Source organism: Cervus elaphus, chromosome 23 (genome assembly GCF_910594005.1).
Source record: "Cervus elaphus chromosome 23, mCerEla1.1, whole genome shotgun sequence".
In the NCBI taxonomy this organism is placed as follows: domain Eukaryota; kingdom Metazoa; phylum Chordata; class Mammalia; order Artiodactyla; family Cervidae; genus Cervus; species Cervus elaphus.
Window position 1 is genome coordinate 69,094,536 of NC_057837.1, and position 16,896 is coordinate 69,111,431.

Below are 16,896 nucleotides of genomic sequence, written 5' to 3' on the forward strand. Positions count from 1 at the left end.
CAGACTTTCCTGTCCTTCACCATCTCCTGAGTTTTTGCTCAAACTCATGTCCATTGAGTCGGTGATGCTATCCATCATCATTGGAATCTTTAGCTTTCTGCCATCAAACCCTTCAGGCCAGGCTTCCAAAGAAGAGTCTGCCTGGCTTCCTAGCCCTGTGGGTTCTCTAATGAGGTTCCTAGACCATTGTCTTGAAACTGATGGTTTACTTGTCTAGCTCCCCTTCTGGACTGTGGGGTCCTCCAGATGAAGGCCCTATCTCATTCACCCCAAGACTACTACCAGAACCTGGCACTAAGCATGCATCAGGAAATCCTCGCGGACCCTGACCACATTGCAGAAACCGAGGCGGATAATCCAGCTCCCAGACTCTGGGTGTCTTTCACCCCAATCAGAGTCTGTTCTGTCGAACTCCTTCTCTGACACCTGCAGCTGAGTCCTGGAAAGGTAGAGATAGATTCTGCAGGGCTGGACTTGACCCTTTGGGAAGAGACTATTCCCTGGGGGCCTGGATAAGCCATCCCGAAAAACAAGTTCTCTGAGTCAATCCTTCTGCGAGTTGTGGATGGAAAGTCCCCAGAGCCCTGGAGGGGAGGTTGAGGCAGCCCGTGGTGTCTGAGAAGCAAAGAGGGGTCTCTGCTCCAAAGGGACCTGCTTCTTTACCTGATCCAGAATTCCTGGTGAAAGTGTTAGCCGCTCAGTCGTGTCTAACTCTTTGTCACCCCATGGACTGTAGCCCACCAGGCTCTTCTGTCCATGGGATTCTCCAGGCAAGGATACTGGAGTGGGTTGCCATTTCCTTCTCCAGGGGATCTTCCCAACCCAGGAATCGAACCCTGGGCCTCCTGCATTACAGGCAGATTCTTTACCATTTGAGCCACAATTTTTGGTATATCAACTCAGTTGTGCCATCACTTTGTCCAAGGAATGGAATGATCCAAAGGCCCTCTTCTAGACTAGATACAAGTGTGTCTTCTCCATCATAAAACAGACAAACAAACACACACACACACAAACCCTCATAACCTCAGGTTACTCTGGTTCCTGCACTGCATTCCTTGTGTATAACTAAACCTTTTCAACAACTTGCCTAAACTTGTAATCCTTTACTTCCTCTCTCGGGCCCATCCCTAAAATAAGACCCTCCCAAATGACCTCATCTGGCCTAGTCACTTCAGGTACCACTTCCAGTCCCTCTCCTGAGCTCTAAACCCATGTATCCAACTGTCTACCAGATATCTTGACCAGGTTACCCCACAGGCATTTCAAATTTGAATGTACAGGGCGGAATTCATCATCTTTCCCTCAAACTAGGTCATTCCCCAGTGTTCCCGAGCCTTTGTGAGTGGCACGCCCATTCATAGCCTCGATTCCTCCCCTCTCCCTTTCTCTGACATGTATAATTGACACCTGATACATCAACCCTCTGTCATGAATATCCTTCAAATGCATATCCACTCCTTTCCACCCTCATGGCTCTTCTGCTGACTAGGGCCAGCATTGCTGTCATTTTTGCCTAGATGATGGCATCAGCCTTCTTAACTGTGGCCTAACAAGCCTCTCCTCTTGATTTTTTCAAATCCATTTTCTATATTGTAGGTAACATTTACTAAAATAAATATGACTGGACCCCTGGTGGTCCACTAGTTAAGATTCCGTGCGTCCACTGCAGGGGACTCAGGTTGAGTACCTGGTCAGGGAAGTAAAATCCAAGAGGCCACACGTCATGGGCCCAAAAAATTGAAAAAAAAATTTTTTTTAATGCAGATGATTATGTTCTTCCATTGCTTACCACTCATCAGTGGCTCCTCATTGCTCTCAGGATAAATTGTAAACTTCTTAACCAACAAAAAACATCCTGCAAGGCCCAAACATGGGCCTTGACTACTCCTTCAGCCTCACCTCTCACTACCCTTTCTCTCAGTCTACCCCTCAGCCACACTAGTGTAATTCAGGGGTCTTATAAACCCACTCTGGAATTCCCAAGTCTTTATTTCATCTGTTCTCCAGGCCTCTAGTGGTCATCTCCCTCACTGTGTTCTCTGTCTTCCTTAACTTTCTCTGGCTAGTTTCTGCTCCCTCTTGTAAGGCAGGCCTCAGGTTTGAATGTCATTTACAGAAGGCTTTGTCTGACTCCTCAGTTCTGGCATGACAGCATCCCTAAAGGGCTCCTGTAGCAAACATGCTATGCATTATCCCCAAAGCATTTAACAGAGTAAGTGGCAATGACTTGTTCTCTTGTCTGTCCTACTTATCAGGCCTGAGCCCCTTGAGGGAAGGGACCTTGTCTGTCTAATTTATGGCTAAATCCTTGGCACCAGGCAGCTGGTTCATAGGTGTTGCGATATTTATGTGTATGTGTGTGTTATGCAGGAAAGCCAGGGAAGGGGCAGATGCCACGCATACCTGGGGGGAAGAGGGACAGATAATCACAGAAATAGATCTTGGCAGACTCCACAGAGATAGCCACAAATGGGATGGGAAGGAAGGGATCAATTCAACAGGCTCTAAAGATTTGAGCTGCTTGACTAGGAAAGGGGTGGATAGACCTATTCACCAAGCAGAGACCACAGAAGGGAAGGGTAGATCCAGGTGAAAAGTTGAACCTAGGAGCAGAGGACTGCGGGGACCATCAAGGGAACACACGCAGTAGTTTGTGTGTGTTAGTCATTCAGTTGTGTCCAACTCTTTGCAAGCCCAATGGATTGTAGCCCACCAGGCTCCTCTGTCCATGGGATTCTCCAGGCAAGAAGACTGGAGTGGGTTGTCATTCCCTTCACCAGGGGATCTTCCCAACCCAGGAGTCCAACCTGGGTCTCTTGCATTGTGGGCAGAGTCTTTACCCTCTGAGCCACCAGGGAAAGGCAGATGGGTGAATGTTTCTGTAGCTCCAAAAAGAAGTCAAGCCTCGAGATACCCATTTGAGAGGCTCTCTGTAGGAGTCAGCAGAGAGTCTATAAAGCTTCCAGGAGGAGGGTGGATAGAGAGAAAAGAAGATTGAGGACAGAAGTTGTGGGCATGCTGACATTGTGCTGGGAGAAGAGGAGGAGGCAGAAATAATGGCATTTGCAGAGGTAGGAGGAAAACCAAGAGAATTCATGGTCACTGGAGCCAAATGGAAAGGACCCAAAGAATATGCCCAGCATCACTGAGTACTGCGGGAAGGTGGAGGAGAATAAGGCTAATCTATTTGCAAACTAGGAAGTCTCTGATTAGAATGGAAGTCATATCAACACCATTTAAGGGGTTGGATTATAAGGCAGAAAATGCAGCAAGCATGGACTATCCTTTCCAAATATTTCAAGCATGCCAAGAGAAACAGTGACCTAAGGACCTTCAGAGGCAGCACAGGAATTAAGAGACTGTGGGCTCTATACTAACACCTCTTGGGTTCAAATCTGCCCCACAACTTAATAACTGTGTGGCCAAGTTAACTTAATCTTCCTAAGCCTCAGTTTCCTGGTTTGTAAAATGATGAAACTAGTAGTATCAGCTTGATAAAAGTTATTGTGAGGATTAAGTAAGATAATGTATGGGAAGCACTTAGTCCAGGGGAGAGCACGTGGGAAGTAATCGATTAATGTGAGAGATTATTTTTAACAAGGTCAAGAGAGAAAGCTGAGAGGGGGGAATAAGTGGAGAAGTTGCCAGGCAGGAGGGAGAGAAAATGCTGGAGGTGGAAGAGATGGGATGTAGGAGTCCAAGACCTTGTTGAGGGCACGGGCAGGTATATTTCTTCTGAACCTGATCTTGGCAAAGCTGTTGCCTGCTGGTTATTTTATTATTATTATTTTAAATATTTTGGCCAATCTGTGTGGTATGCAGGATCTTAATTCTCCCACCAGGGATCGAACCCAAGCCCCCTGCACTGGGAGCTCAGAGTCTTAACCACTGGACCACCAGGGAAGTCTCGTTTCTTTTTCTTTGTGTCGATAACCCCTGCTGGTTATCGAGCGGGGCGGGCTGTCGTCTCTTTTCCATCTTCTTGAGAGAGTCGTGTTGAGTCAGCTTGGGGTTGCACTCACTCCCAGAATTATCCAGGATTTCCTGGAGCCCCAGTTCCCGCCTCTTTGCCGCCCCCAGCCTGCTGGTGCTCCATGTGGAGGTGGCTGGGCCCGAGGGGCAGCAGGATGTCCCAGCAGCATACGTGGTGAGAGGGAGATTCAGGGACAGCTGCTGTCCTAAGTTCTCCTGGGGCAGTACCCTGGTCACAGGTCAATATCCTGCTGTCCCCTTCAAGGGCTGCCTCCTCAGTTATTCCAAACGACCTCCCAACCCCGCTCTTATTGATGCTTCTGAGACACTTGCAGTAGCCTCCATGGGCCTCCTGGCTAATCTGCGCATCTCCAGCATCAGCTCTGCCAAACTCTCCCCTACCATGCTGCTCATGGTTTGCCTCACACCTCCTCAAAACCCCATGACACCTCGCCCTGCGGGAGCTCCACCATCACCAAGGGAGGCATCCCCACCTGCCCGGCCTCCTTCTCTGGTTTATCTTCACAGGTGCCCTCTGCTCCGTCCTGACCAAAGCTGCCCCTGCCCAGGATGCTCTGCCTTGGCCCAAGTGGCTCTTCTTCCTGCAGTACCTTCCTTTTTCTCCCACAGGCTGCCTCCACAGCTTTAGAGAATGGCATCCGACCAGAAGTCTCTCATATTGCCCGCCCTGCCACCCCTGGTGGGTTGAACACCTCCTTCCCAGTGTTTCCATAGCAACTGGTAGCTGGCCATCTCCGCCATGTTATTCTTCGTACCTTATGGTAACAGTTGGGGAATATGTTTATCTTGTTATCAGACTAAGAACTTCTCCAACAAAAGGGTTTGGTCTTATTAATATCTGTGTCCCCAGGGCATAGCATAGTACCTATCTATCACATATATAGCCTGTGTATGTGTGTGTGTGTATATGTGTGTGTCCTCAGTCGGTCAGTTGTGTCTGACTCTGTGCAACCCCATGGACTATATAGACTGCTAGGCTCCTCTATTCATGGGATTCACCAGGCAAGAATATTGGAGTGGGTTGCCATTTCCTCCTCCAGGGGAATCTTCCCAACCCAGAGATTGAATCTGCGTCTCCTACGTCTCCCGTATTGGCAGGAAGATTCTTTACCACTGAGCCACCTGGGAAGCCCCTGCATATAACCTATATACTCCCTCATTTCTTGGGGAATAGTGGTGGAATGAATATATGTCCTCATCACAGAAAAGATATCTTCTGGCAGGAAGACAAAGTAAGACTGTGAAAGTAGATTCCCCACATGACCAGGCTCCTATGTCTTTATCGTCTGTCCTCCTGTGGCTCAGCTGGTAAAGAATCCGCCTGCAATGTTGGAGACCTGGGTCTGATCCCTGGATTGGGCAATGCGGGAGACCTGGGTTTGATCCCTGCGTTGGGAAGATCTCCTGGAGAAGGGAAAGGCTACCCACTCCAGTATTCTGGCCTGGAGAATTCCATGGACTATATAATCCATGGGGTCACAGTCAGACCCAACTGAGTGACTTTCACTTCTCATTCCACGACTCCAGGGCTGCCAGCTTTTCTGTTGCTCCTCTCCTTTTTTTTTTTTTTTTTAATGTTTTTTTTGTTGTTGTTGTTCCTCTCCTTTTTTATTCCACAAAATTTAACCTTTGCTGGGCCATTACCAACAGGCAAAGGGTGTGCCTAGTTGTTACTGCAATGGCCAGCCTGGGTGTCCTTTCTGGGATATCAAGCAGGTTCTATTCTGAGCATCATCTAAGTCTTGAAAGGGCAGCAGGTCCTTAGGCAAGGCACACATAGGAAAGGAGAACTAGAAGATGTTGCTGCCCAAGAATTGCCAGTTGAGGCTGTGCCAACATCCAAGATTAAAGCTCTAGGGGGCATCCAGGTGCCATAACAAGAGGGGGCCCAGATCCAGGACCAAAAGAAAACAGAGGCCTTGAGAGTGTGCAGGAGTCGAGTGTAGATTAGGACTTGGTATAACGTAGAGTTCTTGGTCTTTAGTGACCCATCAGACCTCCATGAAGCAAAAAGGAGAATTTATTTAAAGGCACAGGATCTGGGGAAATAAAGCCTCAAGAGATACTAGGAACTGAGGACCCTGAACTCCATCAGGGCCTTCTCTTCTCTTCCTTCTCTCTTCCTTGTCCCCAGCTCTCTCTGGCCCTTTTGGGAGAAAATACCAGCAGGGCAGCTTTCTGATTTACATACTACAGATCCATCTGCAGGAAGAGAGACCAAACCACTTTCTCTTTCCTGGCTCCAAAGTCTCAAGGAAGTTGATCTGAGTGGCTCAGCTTGGGTCACACAACTGTAGCCAGAGGGACAACATCATATTTGTACATTTGTGTACACTATGCAGAGGCACAGGTTCCCTGAAAAGCAAAAGTCATTCAGACAACCCTGGACATGTTCAGTTCTGGGAGCCAAGACTTGGGTTAAGGCAACAAGAACAATCCCATGCAAGTCAGAAGCAAATGATTACAGGCTGTATCTTGGGTGACCGTCTAGAACAAGAAGCCTGAGGGCTGGTCATTCCAAAGAGCCCAGGCTTAAGAAGCACTCTGGAAAAGAAAAAAAAAAAGATTTCTGGGCTTACATACATTTTGGAGATGCTTCCTGCCATGTGTATCAGCATATGGACGACTCTGGGAAGTCTCGTGAGAAAAGACCTGTTTAACTTTAAATCATAACAATGTATGCATTTGTATATGGAGCCCTTCTTTTAGTGGAATATTGATAAATCATCTATTTCTCACATTGGAAACAGGCCTACAACATCAGCTGTCATCTGCTAGTTATTTTTACAGGGGCCAGGATGGCCCATGAGTGAGCAGTCTCGATTTAAAAAGTAATGTTTCCCAAGCCTCATTTGTTTCCCTCTAACCTTTCTGGAGTTTGTCTTATATGTTCCCTCTGTGCCATTCCTTCACATTGTTATTTAAATCAATCAACTTTTTAAAAAGCCCCATTCCAAACAGAGATATCCTTAAAATCATGGATTTGATGTGATGGTTAAAATTTTTTTCTCATATACATGGAAATATATACATAATCATTAAAATTAAGATGTCTATACAGGCATTATCTATAGTCTTCTCAAGTACTAGGGGTGGGTAGACCATATCGTGGGGACACCAGACTGAAGTATCAGGAATCAGAGAGGGGCCAGGTGGCCTTGAGTAAGACAGCCAGCCTCAAAGCACCGTCATCACACATTCTGGCAGGGAAGTTCAGCCTCTAACAAAGGGGCCCAGATACCTGCATGTTTGTGCATGGGGACTGTGCTTGTGTGCCCTTTTGGCATGTGTGTTGTGTTTTCATGGCTACTCTGATCTTCCTTGGAGGTACCTGGGAAATAAATGCAGATTCTCCCTGGCTTTGGAGGGTGGTGGTGGAGAAGTGTTAGGAGGCACTGTCTGCCTTAAAGCACTCCTCAAATTACTTTGGCCTTACGGCAGCAAACAAGTAGAAGTCACATACCTCACCTGGTGGCCTGCAATTGATCCCAAGATGGAAAGACTATGATGAAAGCATCCAAAAGCAAGGTGAAACTGGTTCTGGCAACTTGCTTGAGAGGAAGAACATAGCTTTGGAGGTAAGAGGACCCGAGTGTCAATCCAAAACTCACCACTTACTAGTTGTGTTCTCCAACAGCTTAAAAAAAAGAAAAAATCTCTTAAAATTCTACACTTACGGTTCTTCCCTAGTGGTACAGTGGATAAGAATCCACCTGCCAATGCAGGGCACATGGGTTCCATCCTTGCTCCAGGAAGATTCCACATGCCATGGAGCAACTAAACCCATGTGATCTAGGCCTGAAAGCCACAACCGCTGAGGCCACGTGCCACAACTACTGAAGTTCGTGAGCCCTAGAGCTTCTACTCCTCAAAAAGAGAAGCCACCACAATGAGAAGCCCTTGCACCACAATGAAGAGTAGCCCCTGCTTGCCACAATGAGAGAAAGCCCATGCGCAGCAACGAAGACCCAGCACAACCAAAAGTAAATAATTAAAAAATTTCCACCCTTATTATCATTGTCCAGATGAGGAAACTGGGACTCAGAGGAGTTAAGCAACTTGCCTGATGTCATGGAGTTAATAAACAAGGAGTATATATATGACTATATATGTGTGTGTGTGTGTAAAATGGGATCTCTGTTAAATTCTCTCAAGAGATTCCTCCTTCTGAAACTATATATAAATAGATAATAATATATAACTATATATTTAAAAACATGTCAATATTATAGAGCAGAACTCAAAACTAGATTGGTTTGACTTCCATGTGTGGTCCTAACCACTGCACTCCCCTCCTTTCATTCCCTCATTGATCACATGCCTCTTCTGTAGGATCTCTGGCTGGGTGCTGAGGATCAAGTGCTAAGCAAGACAGACAAGGTCCCAGCCCTCACAGACCTGGCATTCGGTAGGGCAGAGAGACATAAAATCGCCAGTTACCACCATTACTAACCTAATAAAAGTTGTGACAAGTGTCACACAGGAAAAGGATACTCAATGAAGGGGGCACTTGACCTTGGTCAGGAAGGAGGAGTCAGGGAGTGTGGAAGGGAGAAAATAATATTAAGATTGAGCTTTGAAGCATTCACAAGCATTAATTTTTTTCAATGAATTAGAATTAAAGTGTTTGCCACTAGATATGATTTCAACAGTTCATGAATGAACACTTTTCATCATTTATTTGTAAATGATTTCATAAACTTATTATTTCATAGATATTATTACTTAGGATGAAACTAAAGAAAGAAGAGGGATGAATTAAAACATTAAGTACAGTTATTCCCCTACATTCGCATGACTTCCATTCTGAGAGCACATTCGTGAGTCCAACAAAGTTAGCCTAGGGTATCCAACTAACATCATTGGCTATATAGCACTGTTCTGTAACAGGTTTATAATACTTTTCACACAGTAACAGAATCACTGCAGATGGTGACTGCAGCCATGAAATTAAAAGACGCTTACTCCTTGGAAGGAAAGTTATGACCAACTAGATAGCATATTAAAAAGCAGAGACATTACTTTGCCAACAAAGGTCCATCTGGTCAAGGCTATGGTTTTTCCAGTGGTCATGTATGGATGTGAGAGTTGGACTGTGAAGAAAGCTGAGTGCCGAAAAATTGATGCTTTTGAACTATGGTGCTGGAGAAGACTCTTGAGAGTCCCTTGGACTGCAAAGGGGATCCAACCAGTCCATCCTAAAGGAGATCAGTCCTGGGTGTTCATTGCAAGGACTGATGCTGAAGCTGAAATGCCAGTACTTTGGCCACCTCATGCGAAGAGTTGACTCATTGGAAAAGACCCTGATGCTGGGAGGGGTTGGGGGCAGGAGGAGAAGGGGACGGCAGAGGATGAGATGGCTGGATGGCATCACCAACTCGATGGACATGAGTTTGAGTAGTCTCCAGGAGTTGGTGATGGACAGGGAGGCCTGGCGTGCTGCAATTCATGGGGTCGCACAGAGTCAGACACGACTGAGCGACTGAACTGACTGACTGACTGTAACAGGTTTATAATACATAAAACATTAAAACAAATTATTTATTTTGTTGTTTTTGATTGCACTGGGTCTCTGTTGCTGCCTGCAGGCTTTCTCTAGACGCAGAGAGTGGGGGCTACTCTCCAGAAGCGATACTCTCATTGCGGTGGCTTCTCTTATTGCGCTGCACAGGCTCCAGGCATTCAGGCTTCAGTAGTTGTGGCACAAAGGCCCAGTGGCTCCACAGTATGTGGGATCTTCTCGGACTCGGGAATGAGCCTGTGTCCCCTGCACTGGCAGGTGGATTCCCATCCACTGCACCACCAGGATACAGAAACATCCAAGAAAATGTTGTTCTTTTTTATCTTACAGGATAGCACCGTGAAAGGTACAGTCATACAGAACAACAGCTGGCATACAGGGGCACCTTTGCATCTTTGAACGTTCACAACTTGAAGGTTCATATGCAGCAATAATAATAAAGGAAGTGGTAATAGATATAGAAAAATTCACAAGGGTCACACTTGAATTAGGCCAGTTATTCAGGATCTTGGCAGCTACTTTACGAACTCTGAACTTTGTCCTAAGATGAGAGAAGTTGTGGGAAAGCATAATGGTTAGACCTGGTGTTGAAAGAGCACTTCGTCTACTGCTGCAGAGTAGCCGTGAGACGGCCAGAAGGGAAGTAGGGATTCCTGTTAGGAATGTATTGTAAGAATTCAAGCAAGAGATAAGGCACACTTCACAGGTGTGTGGGTGAGGGAGAGAGGCTTGAAGCAATGCAATCAGCTGGACTTCTGAGAAATGGAGAGGAAGGTGTTCAGGGTGGAGCTTTTCTAGCTTCGGGGCTTATCAGGTGGCTCAGAAGTAAAGAATCCACCTGCCAAATGCAGGAGATACAGGTTGGCTCCCTGGGTGGGGAAGATCCCTTGGGAGAGGAAATGGCAATTCACTCGAATATTCTTGCTTGAAGAACACCTGTCAGGCTACAGTCCATGGGGTCGCAAAGAGTGGGACAGGACTTAGCGATTCAGCTCGCAGGCATGGTGGAGGAAGAAGGCAAGATAAGCCTTGGAGAAACCTGTGAGGTATCCAAATGTAGATGTCAGGAAGGTTAGTAGGTTATTTATCTCTGACACTTGGACTTCCGTGGTGGCTCAGATGGTAAAGAATCTGCCTGCAATGCAGGAGACCCAAGCTCGATCCCTGGGTCAGGAAGATCCCCTGGAGAAGAAGAAAGGCTATCCACTCCAGTATTCTTGCCTGGAGAATTTCATGGAGAGAGGAACCTGGTGGGCTACAGTTCATGCGGTTGCAGAGAGTCCGACAGGACGGACCGACTAACATACACTGTCTGACACAGTTTAACTTTAGCAAAATAGACGACCTCACAGAGCTATTGTGAGAAATGAGAGCGGAAAGCACAGTAAATACTCCATAAGCTGCAGTTCTTTCTCCAATTTCTCCCCGCTAAGCTTCGCAGCGCGCTAAGGACACAGCGGGGTTCACAGCCAGGTCGTGTTTACCCCGCGATTCGGTTCCATTCGGCTCCTACCCCTCTCCTTTTCTTAGCACAATTCCTGGCTCAGGGATATTTGAAGAATGCACAAACGAAATCAGGCCTCTTGTTACTCGGGACTACCCGTACGGGCAGAAAACAGGGGCTAAACCAGACCTTTAGCGGGTTGAACAATTTAAATACATTTTAAGAAGTGGGCGTGCTATCATCCAGAAGTTGGAAGGCCAGGACAAAGGCTCCCTCCAAGCAGCCTCGGGTTCTGGTTAGCGAGCGAAGAAGAGCTGGTGAGAACTTGGGGACCAAGCTGCCAAGGTATTTACAGCTGCGGGAAGATGCAGAAGCGTCTGGGATACCAGCTCGGCCGGGGCCTGACGCTGTCCCGCGGCGGCCTTTAAAGGCCCACCACGTGGCCGAGCTGCCGGCCCAGGCCAGGAGGCGGTGTCCGGGCTGCGCCTGCGCACTGCCCAGGGGCGGGATCTGGGTTACGAGAAAAAGCTCTGGGAGAGGAAGAGAAGGTTGTTCTGGGTGGGCGGCCGTGGGAGGAGTCAGTTCCTTATGCAAATCGCAGAGGCGCGCGAGGGCTAAAGGGGCGGGGCTTGCGATGCAAAGCCGGGTCCCCCCTTAGGAAGCGCGAGGGGGCGGGCCCCGCCACTGTCGGCCTCCTTCCGCGAGTCTCTGACGTCAGCGACGTCGCTTTTAAAAAGCGGCCGCGCAGGCGCAGTGAGCCGAAATGCGAACTTAGGCTGTTACACAACTGCTGGGGTCTGCTCTCGCCGCCCGCCGGCAGTCCGTCAGCCTCGCCGCCGCTGTCGCCGCCTCAGCGGTTCCGGTAGTTAGAGCCCGCCCCATCACCTTTCCCCCGCGCCTCCCGGAGCCTCCGGGTGTCTCCTGTCCGCCCGCACAGGCCGGCTGCGACCGTCTGCGTCTTCTCGGCGCCCCTCGCCGCTCCGGCCGACATGAGTGGGGACCACCTCCACAACGATTCCCAGGTACGGCCCTGCCAGGCCCGGCCGTGCCTCGGCCCTCCGCGACCCCCGGCTCAGAGGCCCCGGCCTCGGCCCGGCTGCTTTGACAGGCCAGAGCCCCTGGCCAGGGGCGGCCAGCCGGCGGACGTCGGCTCCCCAGGACCTGGGCGGAAGCCGCCAACTTACAGTTTGGGGGTGCTGACTGGCCCTTCGGGCCGTTCCCGGGGGCCCCCTCTTCCTGGGGGGCGCAGGGTGGGCCCGGCTCCCGGCCGCGCGCGCTCGCCCGCCGCCCGCGGGGTGAATGTGCCTGTTGTTTCATGGTCCCTCCTTTTCTCTCCCCAGATCGAGGCGGATTTCCGACTGAATGGTGAGTGCGCCCCCCTTTCCGACCCCCGAGTCCGCGGCCGCCGGCCCCGCGCCCGGCCCGAGCCGGGCAGAGGACAGACATGGCGTCCCAGAGACTAAGTCCCGGCTCCTCGCTCACCGGCCCCATTGTTCCCCTCGGGCCGCCTCTGGACCCCCTTTCCGGGGACCCCAGACCCCCCAGATCGCGGCCATCCCAAGAGGGGGCTACGGAGACCCCGAGTCGCCCGCCGCCGGGCCTCGGGCAGCCTTTCCGGGCCCGGATTCCTCCCGGGAAAGTCGCCTTGTCGACAGTCGGGACTTAGTCTCTGCGCCATTTTCTTTTTCTCTCTCCTCTCCTTTCTGTGCCTGTGTGTCTTTCTCTCCCTCCCTCGGCTCCTTCCTTGAGCTGCCCAGAAAGAGCTTTCTGCGGAGCAAAGCCGTATAAATCACAGACCTCACCAGAGGGAAGGGTGGGAGCCTGAATTGTTACTATTTTTGCCCAAAGAGAACTTTATTTGGGGGGTTATCCTGCTTACTGCTTCTCTTGTTTGTTTCCTTTTCTGCTTCCAGAATGAAAGCTGCCCTTCGGCAACTGTTGGTTTTTTTTTTTCCTTTCCCCCTTCCCGGGTAAGATGTTTATGGTAGGAAATAGGGCTCTAAAACTAAAGCCCTCCTTGTGGAGTGCTCCGTATTTTGAGGTTGCTTTCCCCAAGTTGTGTTCTTTGCAAAGCTAGTGGTACCTCCCTTCAGAAAGTTTGCAAGTCCTCTATGGGCTATCCATTGTCAATGCTGGGCTCAGGCATATTGATTTCCTTTTTTTTTTTTTAAATTAAAGTATTACTGACTAGAACTTTTCAGTGGGGCTGAGGTTCCTAAGGCAGTGTTTTTTTTAGAAATGTAGTTTAGTGTAGCTGTCAAGAGGAGAGGTTGTTGAACATCTCATCTGGCCTGGTGTGTTAGCCATTTCTTGTGGGCTGCCGGGCAGAAAAAAAAAGATTTTATTTATTGAAACAAAGAGTGGCCAGTACCCACCCCTGCTTCCTGTTCATTCTTTTTCAGAAGTGGCTGTTTTTCAGGAATTGAGAGCTAGCTGGCTTTTGCCAGATCTTTATGTTTTTGAACCCCTTTCAGCCAAATCTTTGATATTCTTTGAGTATTTCCACTTCAGTTACCCTGTGAAGATTCCCCCACTAAAAAGCTCACCCTGAGAGCTTTTCAGCAGTCCTGCTGAAGGAGAAGGTAACTTCTGTGCTGGGAATTCCCACTGATTCTGATGGTACATAATCCTGCTCAGTTGAATTTGGGTTCCGGGAACCTCTCCAATGGGAGAAGCTGATGACTAGCTTTTCTGATGTTGTAATCAGCAGTCCATGGTGTTAGCCTACTCTACAGAGAGCAGCCTTATGTTCAGATTTCCAAGTGGGGCATCCAGCAAGAGATGTAATCTGCAAGGAGAGAATCTGGGTTAAGTGTAGCATTTCTTGAGCACCTAGTATGTGCTAAAGCACTATGTTTAGTGCTGGAGCTGAACCCCTTGGCTCCCACGGTGCTGCTTCTGCCTTCAGTCTGTTTGGGGAGACATAATTAGTTAATTATAAGGTAGGTGCTGGGGCAAACCTGTACCCCAAATGCTGCACGAGTGACTAGGGAATTTAACTTTGTCTGGGGGTGGGGAGATTTCTCAGAGGAGGGAGCTTCTGAGCTTGGTGTTGTGCAAGACTAGGTGCTGAGTGTGAGGGCTTGGAGTATTTCTTAACTCTGTTTAGCCAACCTTATTAGAGTTTTAAAAGAGCGAGATGAGGCCCCTGCGGTTCAGAAACCACAGTGTGAGATAGGTTTCTTTGGGATGTAGGAGCAGAGAAAGGATGTGACAGGTGAGGATGGAAGAAGTCCTTTTGACCTTTCTTGGAGGAAGGTAGGATCTTAATACATAAGAAGTGTTCTTTTTGACTCTCAGACTGGGCCGAGTAATCTATCCAGTAGTGAAACAAAGTGTAGTCCTTTCTCCTTAGAAAGTTAACCTCCATGGTTCTCACCGAGGTTATACAAGGGCACTATTGAATATGTGAATGATTGTAGGCTGGGTAGATTTTTGCCATTTTTGTAGAGACCAAAGTAAACTGGCTTTATTGACTTTTAGGATGTGTGTTTTCGCTTGTAACAGCAATAATTGCTAAATATTTATTGAATGTTTACTGTCTGCCAGGCAGGCATGAATCTCATCAGTTCTTTCTGTTGGATCTAGTTTAATTTCTTCCTTGGAAGAACCCTTACGAGATAGGTACTATTATCTCTATTTCCATGGAAGAGGAAACTGAGACTTAGGTGTATTTATTGACTTTCCCAAGGGCAGTGAGTTGGGCACTACAGAGCTCACAAGCTTAGCTGCCATGCTATATATGATTCTAGCATGAAAAAATTAAAAGCTGCACATCTCTGCTATCTTACAGAGCTGAAAAATGTGAGAGGGAAAGATTTGATAGTTTGCTTGCTTTTTATCTTAGCCTGCTCCTTCATGAGAAGAAGCACTGTAACTGCTTTCCCACCTCACTGAGAGTCTGACAGAGTATTATCTTTGTAAATATTGTCTAGAAGATGTGGTATTAGTAGCTGTGTGCTTGTTAAGTAATACACTGGTAACTAGTGATTGATTTATGTAAATATGGAAGACAGTTTTTAAAAATCAATGTTTGATTATGCTCAGAGAAGTTATTATTGATCTTTGTACTAAGTTTGCTTAAACATGATTTTAAGTGGACCTAACCCATCTTACAGATTGACTGTGCCAGTTTCATATGTTGAAACAAAAATCGCTCATTTGCCTGCCCTCATCCTCTAAGATTTAAAGGATTTTTTGCCTTTGGAGTTCATTCTTTACAATAGTTGAAACTGTTGCTGTTGTGTAGAATTTAGAACATTCTGGCCTGTACTCAACTGCTGGGAATAAATCTGTTATCGAAACATATTTATCTTTATGTTTAAAGTATTGCTGTGCGTTTGGGGAGCAGAAACCATGAAAGAAAAAGACTTTTTTTTTTTTTTTTTTTTTACTGCTCCAGTCAACGAAAGGGAAACTTTATTGAGGCCCCAGGACCACGGGGATTGGGCAGGAGGCCGCCCTGGGGGCAAAGGAGAAGCCGGTGGAGGAGTTTTACTTGACCTTCTTCTTGGGGCGCAGGTTGTTGGTGTGGCCGCACTTCTTCTTGCGGCAGTTGACAGCACGGGGGTGCAGGCGGGTGTAACACTTGCGGCAGATCATCTTGTCGCAGTTGTATTTCTGAGCGAGCTGGCGGAGGGAAGGCTCAATGATGCCGCCTCGCAGACGAAGCACCAAGTGCAGGGTGGACTCTTTCTGGATATTGTAGTCTGACAGAGTGCGGCCATCCTCCAGCTGTTTGCCCGCGAAGATCAGACGCTGCTGGTCAGGTGGGATGCCCTCCTTGTCTTGGATTTTGGCTTTGACATTCTCAATGGTGTCACTGGGCTCGACCTCAAGGGTGATGGTCTTGCCCGTCAGGGTCTTCACAAAGATCTGCATCTCTGCGTCCGGCCCACCGCCAACCCGCAAGGCCTCCAGAAAAAGACTTTTTGTCTAAGAGAAAAGACTTCCTTTCTAAGTGTTGGTAGCACTCGTTGAAGTGGGTCTGAGTCATTACTACAGTACTGAGCAGACTGCTAAACTGTCTTTAGAGTTGATAATGGTAACATCAGGTTGGGAGTCAGTGGTCCTTTTGCCATTTCAAGGGCTTGAAGTTTCTGCCCATCTACTCTGGAGTTGTAGGGTTCTTCCCTCTTTGGCATGAGTAAAGTATAATGCTTGGTTTCACCAGACATCAGAGATTATTCTCAGAAATATCATATGGGATCATTGTTTGACATTCTCTTGTGTTGGTTCCCGTTAGTTTAGTGGATTCAAACTGGATGGTGGAATTAAATATAAATGGTTTTTGATGCTGTAGTTACACTTCTGTGCCGCTGGGCACTGATTGGGGTGGCGGGTGGAAAGGCTAATGATGGGACGATCTCAAAATTCCCATCACATTTGTAAAACCAAACTGACGGCACCCTCAGCTGAAATCTGGCACAGCTTCCTCCTCTATCCGGAGACACTTAAGCAAAACGTCATCTTTCCTGCCACTGCAGCCGGATTCCTTGGGGGCACCTTTTCAGAATTAGTGAGCTGCTGTAGAATCTTTATAGATGAAACAAAATTGCTTGTCAACACTGTGCTTTTTAGATTACCAACATGTCAGAACTCACAAACATTTTAAATTCCAAAGTTACCGGTAAAATGAGAATATCCAGGAGTTACTAAATCAGAAATAGCTCATGGTTTGAAAAGTAAAAACTAGATAATATTGCTTACTGTTATCAACCCATACTTGTTTTTGGTAAGTGTGTGTGTGTGTTAGTTGCTCAGTCCGATTCTTTGCGACCCCGTGGGCCGTAGCCCACCAAACTCCTTTGTCCATCTAATTCTCCAGGCAAGAATACTGGAGTGGGTTGCCATTCCCTTTCCAGGGACTCTTCCAGACCCAGGGATTGAATCCGGTTCTCCTGCTTTGCAGGCGGATTCTTTACCAACTGAGCCA

The 16,896-nt window shown here is 47.8% G+C and overlaps 2 protein-coding genes across 2 annotated transcripts in view; one reads left to right on the forward strand and one right to left on the reverse strand.

Moving 5' to 3' along the window:
- Window positions 1–11,710: 11,710 nt before the first annotated feature.
- Window positions 11,711–16,896, forward strand: part of TOP1 (DNA topoisomerase I) — an 85,901-nt gene continuing 80,715 nt past the window's right edge. The window contains exons 1-2 of the mRNA XM_043884139.1: window positions 11,711–11,983; window positions 12,302–12,326. Coding sequence (XP_043740074.1) covers window positions 11,951–11,983; window positions 12,302–12,326 — 58 coding nt within the window. The 5' untranslated portion in view covers window positions 11,711–11,950. The remainder of the gene's footprint in view (window positions 11,984–12,301; window positions 12,327–16,896) is intronic.
- LOC122681718 (ubiquitin-60S ribosomal protein L40-like) lies at window positions 15,333–15,875 on the reverse strand. Its single transcript, XM_043884142.1, has one exon. The coding sequence runs from the start codon at window positions 15,840–15,842 to the stop codon at window positions 15,456–15,458; it is 387 nt and encodes a 128-aa protein (XP_043740077.1). The 5' UTR covers window positions 15,843–15,875; the 3' UTR covers window positions 15,333–15,455.